This window comes from Gobius niger (assembly GCF_951799975.1).
Source record: "Gobius niger genome assembly, chromosome: 18".
Lineage (NCBI taxonomy): Eukaryota > Metazoa > Chordata > Actinopteri > Gobiiformes > Gobiidae > Gobius > Gobius niger.
Genome location: NC_136869.1, coordinates 6,128,699 through 6,148,111, shown reverse-complemented (window position 1 = coordinate 6,148,111; position 19,413 = coordinate 6,128,699). Strand labels below are relative to the sequence as shown.

The following is a 19,413-nucleotide window of genomic DNA, read 5'->3' as shown; positions in this document are numbered from 1 at the left end:
ATAACAACATTGTTCAAAAATGTTAGGTAAGAGGAATCCACGACTTAGCACAGATTCAGAAGTGGATTAGTCTTGGAGTTTTGATCTGTTTAAGATGTTCACTAGAAAAGCTGGGACTATACTGTACTTCTGGACTGTAAGTCACACTTAGAGGCTTGTAAACAGTGCAGTTACGCCTCCATGCGCAGGTAGTTTCAAAGGCTGGTGTGACTTATACTCCGGAGCGACTTATATATGTTTTTTCTTTTTCATTATTCAATTTTTGGCTGGTGCGAGAGCGACTTATATATGTTTTTTTCTTCTTCGATAAGCATTTTTTGACTGGTGTGACTTATACTCCGGAGCAACTTATATTATGTTTTTTTCTTCTTCATTATGCATTTTTTGGCTGGTGCGACTTATACTCCGGACCGACTTATATATGTTTTTTTCTTCTTCATTATGCATTTTTTGGCTGATGCGACTAATGCTCCGGAGCGACTTATATATGCTTTTTTCTTCTTAATTATGCATTTTTTAGCTGGTGCGACTTACACTCCGAAGCGACTTGTATATATATTTTTTCTTCTTCGATAGGCATTTTTTGGCTGGTGCGACTTATACTCTGGAACGACTTATATATGTTGTTTTCTTCTTCATTATGCATTTTTTGGCTGGTGCGACTTATATTCCATAGTCCGGAAAATACGGTATTTGTCTTGACCATTTAAAGTCACTTTGTACTTTGTATTGATGTTATTGTCCCAGTTGAATCTCTGCATGTGATCCATAATTCAACGTTTTTTTCAAAGCAGTGGGTGAAGATTTTTAGCCAGCTTCACCTACCTGGAGGTTTGATCCCATGTCCTTATTTTGGGGGAATGGGATAAATTGGAAGGTAACCCAGACAGCAAACTCCACACAGGCAGACCCCACCAGCCCCTGTAATCAAACCTGACACCCTCTGTTCATGAATTCATCTATTTTGTACATGGTCCATGTCAAATAAACAAACCTCCGGCTGTGAGGTGAGAGCACTAGGCATTGTGCCGCCGTTTGGAAGTACGCACCTCACTTTGAGTACAATACATTTTGAAAAGTGCGCTGCCTGTTTTTGATTATCATTACTATTATTCATTTATTCAGGTTGGGAAACATTAAATTTCTGCAAAGCGATTGTATCCTGTTGCTTGAATTGCAAATGTTTTTAATAATACCTCGAGTGTCCCAGCCTTTAGATAGACAGATGATAGATAGAGATTTATGTGATAATGAAATAAGACTAGGTTGAAAAAGACAAACATAAAACCTGCCAAAACTCTTCCTCATTCTGTTGCCTAATGTGTTCTACATAATACGGGCTAATTGTGTTAATTGCACATCTAAGGATTATAGTGTTTTAACATAAATCGCGGCTAATGTCGCGCATATTCATTAGCCCAACGCTGAGCGGAGCCTGTGGGGCGAGGGATAAGAAGTTCCCGCTAACAGACTTTAGTCGGACTGTGACTGCGGGTTTAATCCTGAGCGGCTGCAGTCTGTGTGTACGGGACTTTCTCTGAACCAAATCTGCTGAGACGGGAGCTCTGTGTTTGAAAAGTCAATTGTTGCGGAAGCTCGTGGCCAAGAACTTTACGGGGATCTGGGTTTTCTTTACTTGGTTTTCCGCCCTCAAAGGAAGCACTGTTATCGGAAAGTATAAGTCCCAAATATGGCATTTTCTGGACGTTTATGTTATGTATTCACTAAAACCTCCATAGCACTTTGTAATGGCGTGATGATAGGCATATATAAGTCTAATAACAGATCTTATTGTGTTGGTAATTGCATCAATAGGGCTTCAAATTACTGTATACTTCCATCAAACTTCAATGATAGTACTCTGATATTCCATGTTTTGTTCTCCACACGCGCAACACTTATTACCTCATAATATAAAACAGAACGCGATCCAACTTTGCTCTATCTTCACACATCATTAACTTCAACATCGTTGTGCGTTGAGGGCTTTGGGCATTCGCTTTCATACGATGGCATAAAAGTTTACGACAAAAGAACTACGTGACACCACTTGTTTTGCATAATTCCCATTAAGTCTGGTAATTGCGTGACATGGATTACACTTTCTTTCATACTCTGAGCCTAATAGGATGCACATTTATTCGTCAGACCTGGCTGTGTGACTCAGGGATAAGAAAATCCCTTTGCTGAGTTGAGCGCTTTACCGGCTGACATGTGGAACATTGTTAGCAACAGGTGATGAATATAAATAGGATCGTTTTAGTAAATAACAGTCACATCATCATTTTGGATGGTTTTAATAAAATGTTTTCAGCGGCTCTTCGAAATTACCAGAAGACTCGGCTCCCTGTACATCACGAATTCAAACTCGCAAACATGCTCAGAGTATATCCCCTAAATCTAATAGTATTATTAGTAGTAGAAGTAGAAGTAGCAGTAATAGCAGCAGCAGTAACTGTTATAGTAGTTGAATAATAGTGGCCACAGTTAAGGCGTTTGGAGGTTAGGCTGACCCTATGCTATGCTATGCTATGCTATGCTATGCTATGCTATGCTATGCTATACTATACTATACTACCTTGAGCCCCAACCCTAGGGGTCTTATGTCTTGTTACAAAAGGCACCTCTAAAGTATTAACGCACATGATTCCATTGTGGATGTACTACATAGGTACAAGTTATGTTGAATTGTTACAAAGCAGATTACATTGTACTAAATTTGGTTAGGTACAATGTATCAAGGTAGTGTATAATATGTTTGATTCTTTTGCAAGTCATTTTACGTTTTCATATCAAAATGGCCAGTCTTTTCAGGAAGAAAATCTACATAATGGGTAGAGCCGGGTTTAAATGTATGGTTTTATTTTGTTGGTATATTAGTTACAAAGATGTCTGTGTAGAAACATTTGACACTTCAACTACAGAGTACAGTGGATGAGTCAAGAACCGTCATTGAACATTTTTTATATAAGTTAATTTTTTTATAAGATAGTTATTAGTGGTTCAATTATACCTTTAATATTCAATACATTAAGTTAGGAATTCGACTTTTAAAAAATACCTGTGAAAAAACAAACCTTCAAAATGTTGCTATGTACAAGACTAGAAAGTTTGGAGGTTGTAGTTTTGTAACTTCTGCACATGTGCATGGATATTTCTGCTGTCGACTCACCCTGCTGTCTCCCAGAAAGAAAATCCGACACGCAAGTCGACAAACCTCATAAAATAAGCATCACAAAGGCTGAGTTCTGAAGATTTTTACTCTGACATGAAAAAAAACTAAGATGTTGAAGACATTATACTCCATACAGTAAACTCAGACATTTGTGGGAAAAACACTGTACATAAGGCATCTGAATCAATTTAATTAACCTGCAGGCTATAGTTTAGAAGCATTTATGTGACAGTGACTCTGAAAAGTTGCCCTGCAAGTTGTGAAATGTGCCAATAAACTCGTCTCTGTGAAGAATTGGGATGCTACAAAAAGTTTGGAAAGTTAGGAATTGATTTAGAACACAAGTAACATTGTAATTTAGTGGCTCGCTCTTTCCATTGTTTGGAATAAAACAACATCAGGTATAAGGGAGAAAACATTGGCCACTGTGTCATTAATGGATGTTTGCGCCTCCCGTGTCTCGCTTTAACTGCTGTAGTTGTGGAGTTTAGAGGAAGCGGTGGTACCTGACTGGGCTGCCGCTGGCGTCCAGGTCCTGCGCGGTGACTGCTCCGATGATGGTTCCTGCCGGCGTGTCCTCATAGACGTCCATCAAGTACTGCGGCTTATTAAACACCGGGGGCTCGTCCACGTCCAGAACATTTATCTTCACGGTGGCGGTGTCTTTGAACGCACCGTGGCTGTGAAAGCGCGGGTCCAGGTGGGCGTTGGTGGCGTCCACTTTAAACGTATAGGCCTTCTTCGACTCGTAGTCCAGGGGCTGCAGAGACAAGAAACAAGAGTTTGGTTCAAAGACTTTTCAAACCAGAAAACCTTCTTCATCAAACGTTTTTACAATACACCGCATTCCAAATGTTTATGCAAATTGTATTTCAGTTGTCTGGTGAGCCCAGTTAAGGGAAAAACTATACTGAAAAAGGACATTCCACATTATTAAGCAGATCATAATTTTCAAGCAATATGGTAAAGAAAAAGGATCTCTCTGCTGATGAAAAGCGTGAAATAGTTGAATGATATTTCATAAAAGATTAAGCCTAATCATCGTACTGATAAGAGATTTGTGGCTGTTTCAGAGCACACACGGGTTTGTGCAGATAAAGGCACAATGAGGACGGTTTCTGCCAGACAAATACATCAGATGAATAGAACAGCTGCTACAAAGCAGCAGACAGGTATTTGAAGCTGCTGGTGCATAAACCTTCTAACCGGCCTCCCCTAAACTGTTAACTGAATGCTGATGAACAGAAACAGCTGCAATGGGTTTAGAAATACATGAAGACTCATTTTCAAACAGTCTTGTTCACTGATGAGGCCGTGTAACCCTGGATGGTCAGATGGATGGAATAGTGGATGGTTGGTGAATGGCCACCATGTCCCAACAAGGCTGTGACGTCAGTAAGGAGGGGGCGGAGTCATGTTTTCAGCCAGAATCATGGGGAGAGAGCAGGTCGGCCCCTTTAGGATCCCTGAAGGTGTGAAAATGACCTGAGTTTCTGACTGACCACTGTCTTCTATGCTACAAAAAAAAGAGCTGTGCTTTCCCGAACAAAATCATCTTCATGCATGACAACGCACCATGTCCTGCTGTAAAGAATACCTCTGCATCACTGGCTGCTATTAGCATAAAAGGAGAGAAACTCATGATGTGAACCCCATCCTACCCTGACCTCAACCCTATTGAGAACCTTTGGAGCATCAACAAGAAAAACATCTATGAGGGTGGGAGGCAGTCTTCATCCAAACCGCAGCTCTCGGAGGCTATTCTGACATCCTGCAAAGAAATCCAAGCAGAAACTCTCCAAAAACTCACATGGTTAATGGATTAAGAATTTTGAAGCTGCTATCACACAAGGGCTCCTATGTTAAAATATAACTTGACCTGTTAATTATTTTTTTGATTGAAATAGCTTTTGATTTCAGTAAAAATGACCTCCTAATGCTGCAAATTCAACAAATTTCCATTTTCAGTTAATTACAAGCTTTAAAATGTATTGAAACGATAAAAAAAAAAAAAATATTACCACTGGGAGGTTTCTTCAACCACATTCAAATGATCCTCTACCAGCTAAAGACTTGAAAATTATGCTGACTCTCATTTTAGTTGACAGTTTAGAAAATCGTCAGTTTAGAAAAATGTCATTTGCATAATAATTTGGATTGTGTAGTCTGCTCAGTTAGTTGACCGAGATTCCTGAGGTGAGAGGTTACATTGCAAACTCTCATTACTCTCCTGTCTTGTGAGTTTAATACACTGCATGTCCGCTAACTCCGCAACCTTTGCAAACTTCTTCCTTCGCTGCAAGAGCAACTATTAACATGACTTTTATCGACTATCTGTGCGAATCCTCTGTAAGGACTGCCTCACACCCAGTCATCCCCTCTCAACATTGTTCGAAAGAGACAGCCGACTCTTCCCCGCAATCTCCCGCCCTTTACAAGCCTTCACCTGCAAAAGGGCTTATGTTTTTGATGTTCTACCTCTTCAGTCCTTTGACATATCAGCTCAGAGTCAATTAGCGCCTGGCGTGTGTTGGAGCGCGGGGCATCGGCGTAAAGGTGTAAACATCCCGGCGAAGACTCTTGGAGAGAGCGGGTCTGCCTGTCTGCTGCCCTCTCATCTGTAACCAAACGCACTCACACTCAGTCATGCTCCGCTGGCCCACAGTCACTTGAGAGACATTCCTTTCTGTGTATACGAAATTGCCTAGCATGTAACTACTATGGCAGGCGCCCTATCTTGCCGGCGCAGGACTTGTGCCTGTCTGGCGTACAAGCGCTGTAGAGCAGAGAGTGAGTGCAGCTGTGGTCGGGGAGGCACACGGAGACGCAACCTTCAGGGCTAAGGGAGAAAGTCAATAAGCGAAAGGTGCTCACTAGTGCTGTTTCTGTGAAAGACCACTAGAGGGCGCGTCCCAAATGTCAACTGGTTCAAGGCAGTAAAAAAAAACTGATTTGCATGTGTGGGAATGTGGCTACTTAAAGGAATAGGCCACCGTTTTTACATACTGAGATATGTTCTTACCTTAGCTTTGACGAGTTCTTTAGGACCTGTCTGGTCTTCCCCCGTGCCTTCTATCACGTAAACACAGCGCAGACGGCGTTAGCATTTAGCCTCTCCCCCTCTCCTCTATAGCTCCAAAACAGGTCAAGATAGAAGCTACCAAGCTCTTCCACGTTTTCCCTATTTAAATATGGTTACGTGAAGTGTTCCTCTACAAAGTATAATTACACAATATTAAACAATGTGGATTTTCTAAGCGGATAAAAGGGGGAACTATATTGTAAGGCGTAATAATAATAGTTCGAAATCCGCGCAGTAATCTTCACTTTACTGTGTGGATGCCAAATTACTCCTGGTATTACCATATTTAAATAGGGAAAACGTGGACGAGCTTGGTAGCTTCTATCTTGACCTGTTTTGGAGCTGTAGTGGAGAGCAGGAGAGACTAAATGCTAACGCCGCCTACGCTGTGTTTACATGATAGAAGGCACGGGTGAAGACCAGACAGGTCCTAAAGAACTCGTCAAAGCTAAGGTAAGAACATATCTCAGTATGTAAAAACGGTGGCCTATTCCTTTAAGCAAAGCTCTTCTTCAATGACAACTCTATAAATAAATTAACATCGAAGTAAAATAGTTCCCCTCCATCAAAGGTACATCGGCAAAGTAAAGGGGAACATACAAGGCCATTGGCAGAGTGTTGTTCACAACGGCTGTTTACTACAGCACATTGAGGAGAAACCTGTGTTTACAGAGGGATAAGCAAAGTAATGCAGTGGTCAAAGGGACATTCTGTCGATGCACAAAGGCACTGACACAAAGTTGTAGTCTCCAAATCTAGCGGAAGTCAAGCGTGCCAGAATGTTTGAATGAAAAATAGACAAGTGCTGTTCCGTGAAAGACCACTAGAGGGCGCGTCCCAAATGTCAACTGGTTCAAGGCGGTAAAGCAAACTGATTTGCATGCGTGGGAATGTGGCTACTTAAGCAAAGCTCTTCTTTAATGACAACTCTATAAATAAATTAACATAATTACTCAGGTGCCATAGGCGTTTAAAAGGTAGCTCCCATGCGAGACTGCGCGTTTTTTATTGAATCGAAGCATAAATATGTACAATTATGCATAGGATGTATATGCTGTGAATAAAGTTATCACCTAGAGAATCCACCAAGACGTTTCAGTCACATTGAGCCTGAAGCGCCCTGCCGCTGATTACTTTTACAAATGCATAGTAATAATTATGAAAACGGAGCAACAACATCAACAGCAGAAACAGATGGCTTTTTGCTACAATAAAAGAGACAAACAAACTTTGATACAAGCAAATAATTACACAGCCTGCAAACAAATAATTTATTTATCGGTACCTTTTTCTAAATCTTTCGAATAACTGAGTGTGAACTGACAAGATTTATGTCTGAACTTTCTCCAAGTGATGAATATTGCAAGTATGAATGTGCTATGTTCACAGGATTGCTTGGTAAATTTTTAATCTGCTCAGAAATGTTTTACCTTTTTGGTACTCATTGATTATCTTGTAAGTCAGGATGTTCTTTACTTTTCAGCAAAGCAGTAGAACAGCAATAGGATGGAGATAGCGTGGTAACCAGGGATACAAGGCAATCATTGAAATAATGGTCATTTACATATTTCACATTCAGTGTTTGCCATGTCACCATGTAATCACCATAATTACATGTTAATGTTAATACATTTTCGTTGTACCTATTACGGTCATGCGCTCTCAAGTGAAGTGAGGATTGTTTTGTTTTTTCACAGTCAACATGGCCATCACACTGTGGACACGATAACATCAGCTGCTGTTCCCCAACGCCCCACTCGAAACAATACAGCCCAGCTTGCGTCCGCACACACTGAATGCGAGAAGCACGATAATTACATGGGAAGACTTGCTCGAAACGCATCTTAGCGATGCAGATAAATATCACCAATCATCCGTTCAAATGATATGCACATGAATTAGCAATCTAATTAGAGTCCAGCCACTGAGAACGATCGGCCGTGATGGCAGATGCTTTGCGAGCCCCACGTCTCTCCTTTCTCTCTCACTCCATCTCAGAGGCCTCGCGGCTTTGCAGCTTTAGCAGGTGTCTGTAAAGGGGAAGAAAAAAAAAAGAAAAGAGAGAGAGAGACTCCGCAACGTAAAGGCGAGCCAATCTGAAAGCAATCACTGACCATCAAGCGGCCGTGATTGGTTTGATTACAGTGCGCCAGATGCAACCGGCCACTCGGCGCCATGAGATCTTTCAGCAGGAAATACACCCTGTCCCTTTCAATTTCCCTCAAGAAGTGACGACAGGGGGAGAACACGGAGCCCCGCCACCCCCCCCACCCCGAAGCCACCGCGCAGTTTTGGAAGTGAATAAGTGTCAGTCAGAGCGGCCATCCCTGCAATCACAGTAAAATAGTGCCCCCTCCGTCAAAGGTATATGGGCAAAGTAAAGGGGAACATACAGGGCCATTGGCAGAGTGCTGTTCACAAAGGCTGTTTACTACAGCACACTGAGGAGAAACCTGTGTTTACAGAGGGATAAGCAAAGTAATGCAGTGGTCAAAGGGACATTCTGCCGAGGCACAAAGGCACTGACACAAAGTTGTAGTCTCCAAATGGAAGTCAAGTGTGCCAGAATGTTTGAATGAAAAATAGACAGCGCTTAAAGTGCATATGACAGGTTTTAATGCTTTTGAAAATATGACTTATTGAGAAGGGTAACATCAGTTGCATAATTATCGTTTTATTTCAGTGAAGAAGAAATTTTAATTAAGAAATGTTGGGCGGAAAAGTATTTTATTTGAATTGCAATGAGCGAACTGTTGTGAGTTCCATAGATAAACACAGGAAAACACACTTTATCTAAATCTCCTGCTGAAATAACAGCAGATAAAACATCATCACTTAACAAACGTATTGCAATTTGAGTCATTTCCCATTGACTTAACATGGTCGGCACAGCAAGAGTTTAAAATGGTTTGCCTTCATCTATGTCACTTCCTGTCAGTGTCCAATAAGGAAGTGAAACTATAAACATCACAAAAATGTCAAAACGAAAGAAAACTGAATACAATCTTTAGCACAATGTTAAATATAATTGTGTTAACTAATGTGTCATATGCACTTTAAATGTCCAAATGCGAGTTTTCAAGATATAGACATACACTGAACAAAGTAAACTCTAAATACGTATTGCTAAACCAGATTATAAATGTTTTCCTGCATCACACTCACACACACCTTGGACACTCCACCGCCATATTTATGTTTAGCATTTAATTTACCTTCGAGTAATCGATAATGAGACATCAAGCACTTCGTCCAGAGATTGTCATCTGCATATAGATTTTTTTCTTCTTTTTTTTTTTACAGGCACAGCCATCTCAGCTCGCTCGGCTCGTAATGTGCTTCGTCTTGATCATTTACCGTGAAAAAAAAAAAAAAAAAAGAAGCAGCATCTTTGCACCTCGCTTCTGCAAGAGCACTCTTCACACCGAAATGAACGCGGCCCTTAATGTAATCAAAGCATTTTTTCTTTTGGAGTGTTTGTGCATTTGAGAAACCTGCTCCGGCACATTGCTTATGCTAAGTAAATAACAGTGGAGCGAGGGTGCATGCTTTTTTATTTTTTATTTTTTTTCGTAAATGGGTGAAGATGCACAGCACAGCCAAATTTGCCGCTGGAGAAGGTGATGTTGTGAACAGCGGGGAGTGCATAGGAAGGCCTCATTAGCCAAAAGCACATAGTCACACTGCATCACCACAATTAGGCCTCGTATCCAAAGTCTCAGCCTTTTTTATTACCTCCATTTTTACATAGCTTTAAACAGCTCATCTCATGCGCGGCACAGTGGTCTTGACGTAGGTGTATACAGTGCACAGCTTGCTCTCCAGGAATCCAGCTGATGAGAGGTTGCGCATAAATAACATCTAGTTAGAGCCAACAGTGAGATATTTTGAGAGAATTAGCCAGATTTACGGTGCAGGCGGTGGGGTGTGTCAGCATAATATGACTCTCATTCAAATCAAGAAACAAGAAACAAATCGTGTCGGTGGTGGAGAACCAACACGACCATGTTTGACAGAAATGGGAGAAATATCTGCCCCCAATATCAGGAGTTTGGTGTGCAGGGTCTGACTATTCAAATCTGTTTTTATCGTTTAATTTCCAGGGTTTAGCTGCACCACAATAAAATCAAATGGATTTAAATGGGTCTGAAGAATGCCACTGGATAAAAACAACATGCACAATAAAAGGATGGAAAACACTACCTGATTTATGCAGGCCTGGGGTTTTGCTCGCGTTAGAATTCATTTCGCATCCTGGGTTGTGTTCGGTATTTTTAGACTGCATGACACAAACATTTGCAGCATTACAGTGTCAAGTTCCCCCATCTTCTTTTAAACACAAGCTGCAAAGTTGAAAACTGCCCCATCGCTGCTTGATGTCGAAATGCGCCACTTCAGCAAGTCAAGTTTTCAAGTTTTTTTTTTTCAAATTCTCTCAACAGTCTTCTCAAACTACAAACAACCGTCTTTGGGCGAGTTTCTCAATTACTTCCACTTGTTTCTTCCTGTCCCCCCTTCACTGTCTGTCTGATCGGAACACAGCATTCCTCGCTGGGGTTACCTTTGAGGAAGCTTAGCGGATGGACTTCTGACACGACTTCAGGAGACTGTAAAGCAAAAAAAGTTTGAAGAAATGCTTGGACAGCAGTGGCGTGCTGAGTAATTGGGAGAGGCCCAGCATTTCCCAGTGGACTGCATGCGGCACATTTTGGGCAGCCGGGAAAAAAAAACTAAAAGAAAATTAATAAAAGCGCTCCCACGGTTAGGTTATTAGTCTAAAGGCATGGGGTGGCTAACTGCTCAGAGAAAAAAAATAGCTCAGCCTTGATCCACAAAATGCACCGACCATTTGAGAGGTCCAGAGGGAATCAGGCAGTCATCATCACATTATTTTTAATCATAATATAATACAATATAATGCCTGGCCTTTGGTAAGTTTTCACTAATATTCAATCATTGTATCATCAAGCTGGGGGTCTGTGGTGGATACTGTGTGCGGCATTACGTTTGGTGGTGATATTTATGAAATTAAAATTAACCAATAGCCTGGACAATGCCACAGAATACAACTTTTACGAGTACTATAGAAGCAGCCAAAGTCAAAGAGCAAGAAGCGAGACAGTAGCAAGACAGTCCACCTAGATATTACGAAAGGGGTTTGTTAGTTTAAAGAGTGTTTTACAGAAGGGATAAACCACATGGCAAAGAAAATATTACCGTTGCACGCCCACATCTATACCTTCTCGGCTCAGGAGCCAGCATGATACACATACAGGGCCAGATCTTGTGGCGGCACACAGGCGCAGGCTCTTGGTGAATTATTTTCCGAGTGGCGGCGCTATATGTGCCATTCGCCTCCGCCACCTGTGAGGGGGCCTCACAAGAGGAGGCGACTGCACTGATGGAAACACGGCTGACATTCACTTCCTCGTTTACATTGCGCTGTCTTGCGTTCTTTCTTAAGCCTTAGGCTCTCACAGGTCAAACTAAAAACTTTACCCCATGGTGAGCTAAACGATGTTCACGTCTCGAGAGAAAAAGAGCTACAGCGTCCGCTGTGGTGCGGATCGGCCCGCGCTTGGCGTGAACGCGAAGCAAAACAAAAGCACATGTTCACCCCACACAACCACTCTCCTGGACGCGGAGTCTATCTGGTTGGAGGAAAATGTGTGCGTCTCCACCCACGTAAATGCGCTAAGTCTGGAGTGGCAAGATCACAAAGTGCGCTCCGACTGAGCGCAAAATGTCACGCTATCGTCTCCGTTTTGATGCACAAGATCGGGCCCACATTGATCTGATCATTCAAGTTGGGCATAACTAATATGTTATATCAGTTATTCTTTCACAGAATTTCATGAACTAAAATACAAAAACTTGACCACTCCATTAGTGGCTGATTTTATTAGGCTACTTTAGGTGATCCAATCATAGTTTCTGTCCCAGCCTTGATTTTTGATGTTAGCATTAGCATGTTGCAGCTAGCTTTAGTATACTGCTGTTAGTCACAGCTTTTTTTTTGCGGCGATCAATAACATGTTTGCAGAGGTTAAAACTAACGCAGTGATTGGATTCTCCTGGTTCTGCCGTTCTATACCCATATTCACTTAGATTTAGTTTGTGAAACTTGTGTTTTTAAAGTGGTGAGAAACTAGTATCTGTTCAGTATTGGATCCTACTTGTCGCGGATACCTGATTTTTTTTTTCTTCTTTTTTTTCTGGTCTCTCCGATATCCAGCACCAGTATCGGATCGGTAAATCCCTACTAAGAACGAGGATGAACTAGAATGAATATCTACCTGGACCCGCGGAGCACAACACATGCCCGGGGCACAACCCAGCCAGGCCGAGAGACGCCAGCGCGGAAAACAGAGGAAGCGCTAGTGAACCTGTTTGGGTTTTCATACTATTTATGAGGCCGGCGCCATCAGCTGGCCATTCCAATATTGCACGCTCTTCTGCTATACGTGTGTGGCAGCACCATGTGAAAAGAAAACATCAAACTCTGGCCATTAAGTCAAGTGATGAACCAGTTGAGCTAAACCGCAAGCTGATCATGGGCCAGTCCAAAGCCTATATCGTCTCGACTGAAATCCAGACAATCCACTTTTGGTTAGTCGCGATTTAATCAATGCACGAAGGGAAAAAAAAGTGGATGCACAGAGATTGCTTGATTTGTTGTCAGGATAATTTGCAGATGCCACACTGATGGGCACATAAATACCGGCCTGCCATTTTTAACAAGAAGCATTTAGAAGCAGTGAGGAAAAAGCTCCTTTACTTTGAGAATTGCATTTTATATAGAGGCTGGGTCTTGCGGGAGCCAAGGTGTTAGATTATCTAGTTTACGAGCTTGACAAAACAGCATTTATCACACAAGGATTTTTGCCAACTTCGGAGCACAGTGCCTTAAAAATAACCAATTTAAGGCCAGCACAATATGGCCTTTATGTAACACTGTGAGCGCGTACGGTTTATTATTTAGACAGAGAGGGAATAGACGACTTTGCTGGAAAAGTTGCCCCGCTATAGAAAAGTATCCACGCAGGCCACATCATTAACTGTGAAACAAAGCCCATATTGTACGACATAATACGATTTGGCTGAGATGAGGGTTATGCAGGAACGAAATGGGGCCAGAAGGGGCAATGAGGAGCTAATGAGAAGACGTGCTAATGTGTCAAGGAAAGGAATCAAATCAGGCGCAAAAAAATGGGGGAAACATAAGGCCGTGGTTTTAGCTTTGGTGAGAAAAGTCCTTAAGCCGTCACCTGCACTGGGGCATTCTGTTGTCTCGCTGATGTTTCGCTTCTCACCTCGAGAGGATTCATCAACGACTAATGACTCATGATCTACGCTCTTGATTACAACTAGTGCCAATCACCCATTTGACATTCAAACACCTACTCATCGTATGTACTAAAATTAACAGAGAGTACACTTCAGTGATGGAGAGATGCAATCCCGTTCAGTACAATGGCACGGGCCCTGTCATACATTGTAGAGGAATACAATTACAAATGGGGCCATTAAAACCACTTAACAAGCCCATAGGGCTTTACAGTCATATTTGTTTTGATACAACACATGAACACTCTGCAAAAGCAAAACACTGAGGCAAGCAAATTAATCATTTAGGCTCATCCACCACCATTTTCTCAGATGTCAATTCTTAGGCTTACTTTAGTCGCCGTATGCTAGTCAGATACCACGCTGTGTGAACAACAAGGCCAAAGGAAGGATGGTAAACCTGATACCACGTGGCTAAAGTTAGTGTGACTCTAGTCTGACTGGACTGGAGACTAGTTGGCAACCTGTTGACGTCCCCTGAAGATAAGGCGAGACGGCAGGGAGTTGCGGTGAAAATGGACAACATCGTGGACACTATTTGTTGTCCGTAACCGGCAAGTCGTTTCTGGGACGTCCCTGCAATATCTCTGAACGTAGGAACCCCGTCTACATGGATTGGACAAGAAGAACTGAAACTCCAACAAGGACTGGACGTTCTGTGATCTTGGCCTGTCTGCTAGGGGGACTTCCATGGGTCCTGAGTCTCTTTAGCCTGTCCGTCCATAGGAGTGGATCTCTCCTTCTGTGGTTTTCCCCGAGGTTTCTCTTTTCTCCTGCTGGGTTTTTGAGTTTTTCCTCGCCATGCTGGAGAGTCTAAGGACAGGGGACACCCACGCGGCTCGTCACCACCTACTGCTGACTCTTATTTGGACATTTTATTTGCCTGGATACTTAATTTTGCCCAAATTTTGCAACGTCTTATTTACTGTTCTGTTTTATTGCCTTAAAGTGCAGCCCTGTGAGGCAACTCCTGTTGGGCTCTACAAAACCATTGATTGATTGATTGATTGATTGATTAAAGACTGCAGCTGAGAAGACAACTCAGAGACATCACCCCGACTAAGCTGTCACGTTGCCTGGAGACATCGCCAAGATGTTGTGGTGACTTTAATTTGGTGAGTGCGCAAGCAATCCGTGTCGCGTTGCAAAGGTCGTGAAAGTCAGAGCAACGTCCCCTATATTCCTCCCCCTACATGTTCCAGCAATGACACACATTATGTGTAGAATGAGCCCAGACCTGTTCACCACAACTGTCTCTAAAATCCTGCATTGTCACTCAAAAAGTTGTTGATGCTGGTCCGAAGTGCCGTCATGCACGAGCTTAATATAGAAGGTACAGTTACATGTATGACCTGAGGTGGCAGTAGTGAGAATAAAATGGCCAACTTGCATCCAGCCCCTTTAAAGTTACTGCTTGATTTTGATAAATTATGACAAAGACGTAACATTAATACAATTTATTATTGCAAAGCTTCCATTGTTATCCACACAGTAAACAGCAGTGGCTCCCATTAGCTGATGAATAATTGTCGTAATAAAGTACAGTATCGGATTGGTGAATTGGTATGGTACCAACCGACACCAGGAGCACATCTGATTCAAGGATCAGGGTCCGAACAAACTTACTGATAATTGTTTGTTCCAGAGACATGCACTTCAATGAAAATGTCCAGTTGACTGATTGGTGTTACTTCTCATCACTATTGTTTTTGTTTTTTTATTCAGTGTTTTGGGCAGGAGACAAGTCAGCCAGACTCATCCACCGAAATGACACACCATTTTCAACTTCCCCCACTTCCGGCACCATGACCCAGATACAAAAACGGCCGCGCGTTATTGTTTCCAATCCTGGAACCACCCGGCTATGCAGAACCACATTCGGCACCACTGTTTGAAGCCTCTCGTTATTGTGGCATCGGTTGCACCGTGGCCACCGCCGAGTACCAGGAAGTGTACCTTGAAAGTGTACAAGCGGAGGAGGACAGAGCCAGTTTCCTTTATGTCAGTGCGCCCGCTCTTCAAAATCACAACAGAACGCACTTGAAATTCCAGACATGGCTCCGCGCCCTTTGATATGTTAATGTGCACCTTCATTGCACCGCCAGCCTTAGTGAATGAGAGAAGGTTTTTTTTCTTTCATTCTTTTTCTCCTTTTTTTTTTTTGTATGTCTTGTCTTTTCCCTTCCACGCCAATTGAACCTCTTTTGGTCCAAAGGGAATTTGTTGATATAACTAATCACGGCATCGCTGTCTCAAAGGTATAACGTTTCAAGAAAAAAAAATTAATGAACAAAAATGAACTAAAAGGGTCTTCCGCCGTCATATTTTGTTCAAACCAAACGTTGCTCATGAATGATTCACGCAGATAAAAGAAGAGCAAATCTATAAAGTGAAGGTTGATACCCGGATGGCTTTTGGTCCCTTGCTGCGTAGTAAAACGTGTGGGTTTTGGCAGCCAGATGGTTATTTTGGGGATGATATGCATATTTAATACAGCCTTTCAGCTTGCCTTGCTGCAACAGAGGAGAGACCAAGGCAGCGCTTGCTTTTCAAGAGGTTTCTTTTTGCGATTTTGATGCATAATTGTAGATTCGTATTCAAATTGTGCGGATTCGTGTGGAAAGTTTACGGAGATTTTATTTATCACTGCACCCAAATGCAGTTCTCATCATGTTTTCGGCCTGGCCTCGCAAAACAGCCGCTCCACTCGTCTCTTTTGCCACCTCCTTTTCAAATGCAGCAGTGCTTTGGATTGGTGTCATCAAAGCAAACCATCCACCGTCCCAAAGTCACACCGGTATGTAATGTGTCACTGAGATGCGGAAGAAGTAAAAAGAAAGAAAACAAAATGTCAACCTCTCTCACTCCTGATTTAGTGGTTTGCTTTTCACACTCATCTGAACTTCGATAGAGCTGACGAGATCCCATTCGAGACTACATGTGACCTATACGTGGTCAGTGGCAGTGGTGATGGCAGAACAAAGTCCAGGGACCCATTGCCACATCTTAAGTTGGTTTGGGCGAGTTGGACGATACTAAAGCATGTTTCAAATCAATGGAAAGAAACTGGAGCACAAAGAGAAAGCCTATCCATACACTCTATTGTGGTGCTTTACCTTATACTGTAATGTATTAAGATTACTTGAAGATGTGAATTTAGTTTGACGTGTTAAAAAAAAAAAAAAGATACGAAATCCTGTAGGGAAGAGAGGGAATGTTATTTGCATGGCACTTTTCACAAGACAAAAGTCACCCAAGATCTCCACAAGGGACAATTTCTCATTAACTATACTCAGTGGAGGCAATTTATGTATGCAGCCACAGCCGCCCTCGGGGTAACAACACTGACAGCAAAGTGAGGACAAAGATTTCCATTGGTATTTTCTAAAGTGCATATAAGGATTAAAAACATTATTTTGGGGCCTCGACATTGATATGTTATGTTTTATAATTTGAATTGATGTCTCTGCATCAATTAAATAGTACCAATAAAATCCAGGCTCTAGAGCTGGTGAGGACTTTAACTGGGGCTCGTCCTGCTGGCTGCTGTGGGGAACTTACTAAAAATCGAACTTTCAGTTTCGATTCACGGTATGGTTTCTATTTTCAGCACGGCGTGATAAACAAACTCGCAGCGCCGAACGGCTCAGAATTGATTAGATTATGGGCTCTAATAAAGTGGAGGACAGTTTTGTGTTTAGAAATGACTCAAGTGTCCAGGAAGTACAGCACGAAGCACTGACATCGCAGAAGAAGAATCAGCTAAATTCAACGTTAAAGGGATATTTCAGGATTTTTGACATATGGCCTCATTTCCTAGTTATCCAGAGTGTTGCTGGTACCTGGAGATATTTTTTTTGTAATTCATGCAGTTCTTATGTTTGAAGAGTTTCGTGGCGCTAGGCTAATGCAAGGCTAGCGCATTTCTATGGTATCAGCTACACTGCACAGTGCACCTGAGGCAAATCACTTATAACGCCAGACTAACCATATAAATGTCTGTGTCGATAGAATAATTTTTGGAATATAACTGACCTCGCATCACATGAATGATCGCATTTTGAGGGACTATTTTCTAGCAGATCACTCCGCCGCTGCGTAGCTTATACAACCACGAAGCTAATGCTGCTCAAATATAAGGTATTTTCAATGCAAAATGGTTAAAATTATTCTATCGACACAGATTTGCCTCAGGTGCACTGTGAAGCGGGTCAGACTGTTTTTAACGCAGGCTGGCTGACATTGTAGAAATGCGCTAGCCTTGCATTAGCTTAGCGCCACGAAACTCTTCAAACATAAGAACTGCATGAACTACAAACAAAATATCTCCAGGTACCAGCAACTCTCTGGATAACTAGGAAATGAGGCCCTATGTCAAAAATCCTGAAATATCCCTTTAAGCTTTGCATGAGAATTACTCAAAACTGCGTGAATAGTGAAATACTTTACTCTAGAGCTGTCTTTGGCGTGGGAAAAACATCCTAACACACTTGAATTCGATCTGGCATGATACATATGTCAACTAAACTTTTGAACCATTTTATGAAGCGTAAAGTCCCAACATTATCTGAAACCACACACAACACAATGATCCGACATGTATAGAGCAGTCTTATTGAGGCAACACTGCTCCTCTGTAGAGCCAGGCAGGTTGTCTGCTATTGATCAACATAATGGCTCCATGCTACATTTAGGCACTATATATACATTGCAACATGCCATTGGAGGACATTATATATTGGCATTCCTATGTGTATGGATTCTCTCCAAGCGCTCTCAGATTTAGCTTTTGTAGACTTGGCATTACGACAAACCGAACTCCACTAATAACCGTCCACTTGAACAAATTAACTAAATCATGTTTACAACAGCGGCCCACGGAGATAAGCCGTAAATATCTATTATTAAGAGCCCCATGTGCAGCTGTTCTCGATAAATTCAGGTGAAAAATGACAGACTGCGACGGAGGCAGAGAATGTTGGTACATTTGGCACGACGTGGGCTAGCTCTAAATCCCTTTTTAAATGCATTATTATATATTTACAAAGCTACTTATGAATCATTAACGCCTCCTCGCATGTTCCATCCTCCGAGAGCGAATCAAAGCCAAGCCAAACATGCCCTGAAAATATCACGACTCGAAAAGCGCTGGGGTTTCTCTTAACGTACAGTATCTCAAGGCGCAGACTCTCGCAGTGTCTTCGAGAGGGAACGGTTGGAAATAAAAGTTATCAGTGCAATAAAAGAGGAATAAAACTCGGAGAGGTCGCAATAACATTATGGAATGCACCAGTATTGAAATCAGAGACGAGGAAACGGTTGCCCTCGGGTAGGAAGACGAAAGTGTGGCAAATTACACACATTTAAACATAAGCAACATGGGTGAAGTGTCTTGCCCACAAGGACACCCGGATGAAGCCTTGGATCGAACATCCAGCCTGTGGATCTGCGAACGAAAGGCTCTAGGCATGGAACCAAAGCAAAATCCACAGAAACTATTACATAATTGGTCCTTTATTCCATCTCAGCGGAAGGGAAAAGAATAAATCAATTTTGATAGATCTTTTGTCACCCACTCAGTCGCCTCACAGGGCTCACAGAAACCTTTGAATCAAACAAACAATGAGTCAAACGAGCAAACAAGAAAACAAAGAAATGCAAAACCACAACAAAAATAGGAAAAAAAGAAGGTTTCACGAAAATTATGAACGAGGAAAATGCATGAATGCCGCGTGAATCCCTTTCCCGAAGATACATTAATATAGCTGATGATGAAGCTCTGAGGCAACTAGCCAAAGAGTAGCTGAGA

General features: G+C 42.1%; 1 protein-coding gene across 1 annotated transcript in view; it reads right to left on the bottom strand.

Annotated features, from left to right (window-relative positions):
- The window catches only part of LOC306977686 (cadherin-12-like), a 318,442-nt gene that overhangs the window by 46,533 nt on the left and 252,496 nt on the right, over positions 1–19,413 (bottom strand). The window contains exon 8 of the mRNA XM_079576100.1: positions 3,682–3,935. Coding sequence (XP_079432226.1) covers positions 3,682–3,935 — 254 coding nt within the window. The remainder of the gene's footprint in view (positions 1–3,681; positions 3,936–19,413) is intronic.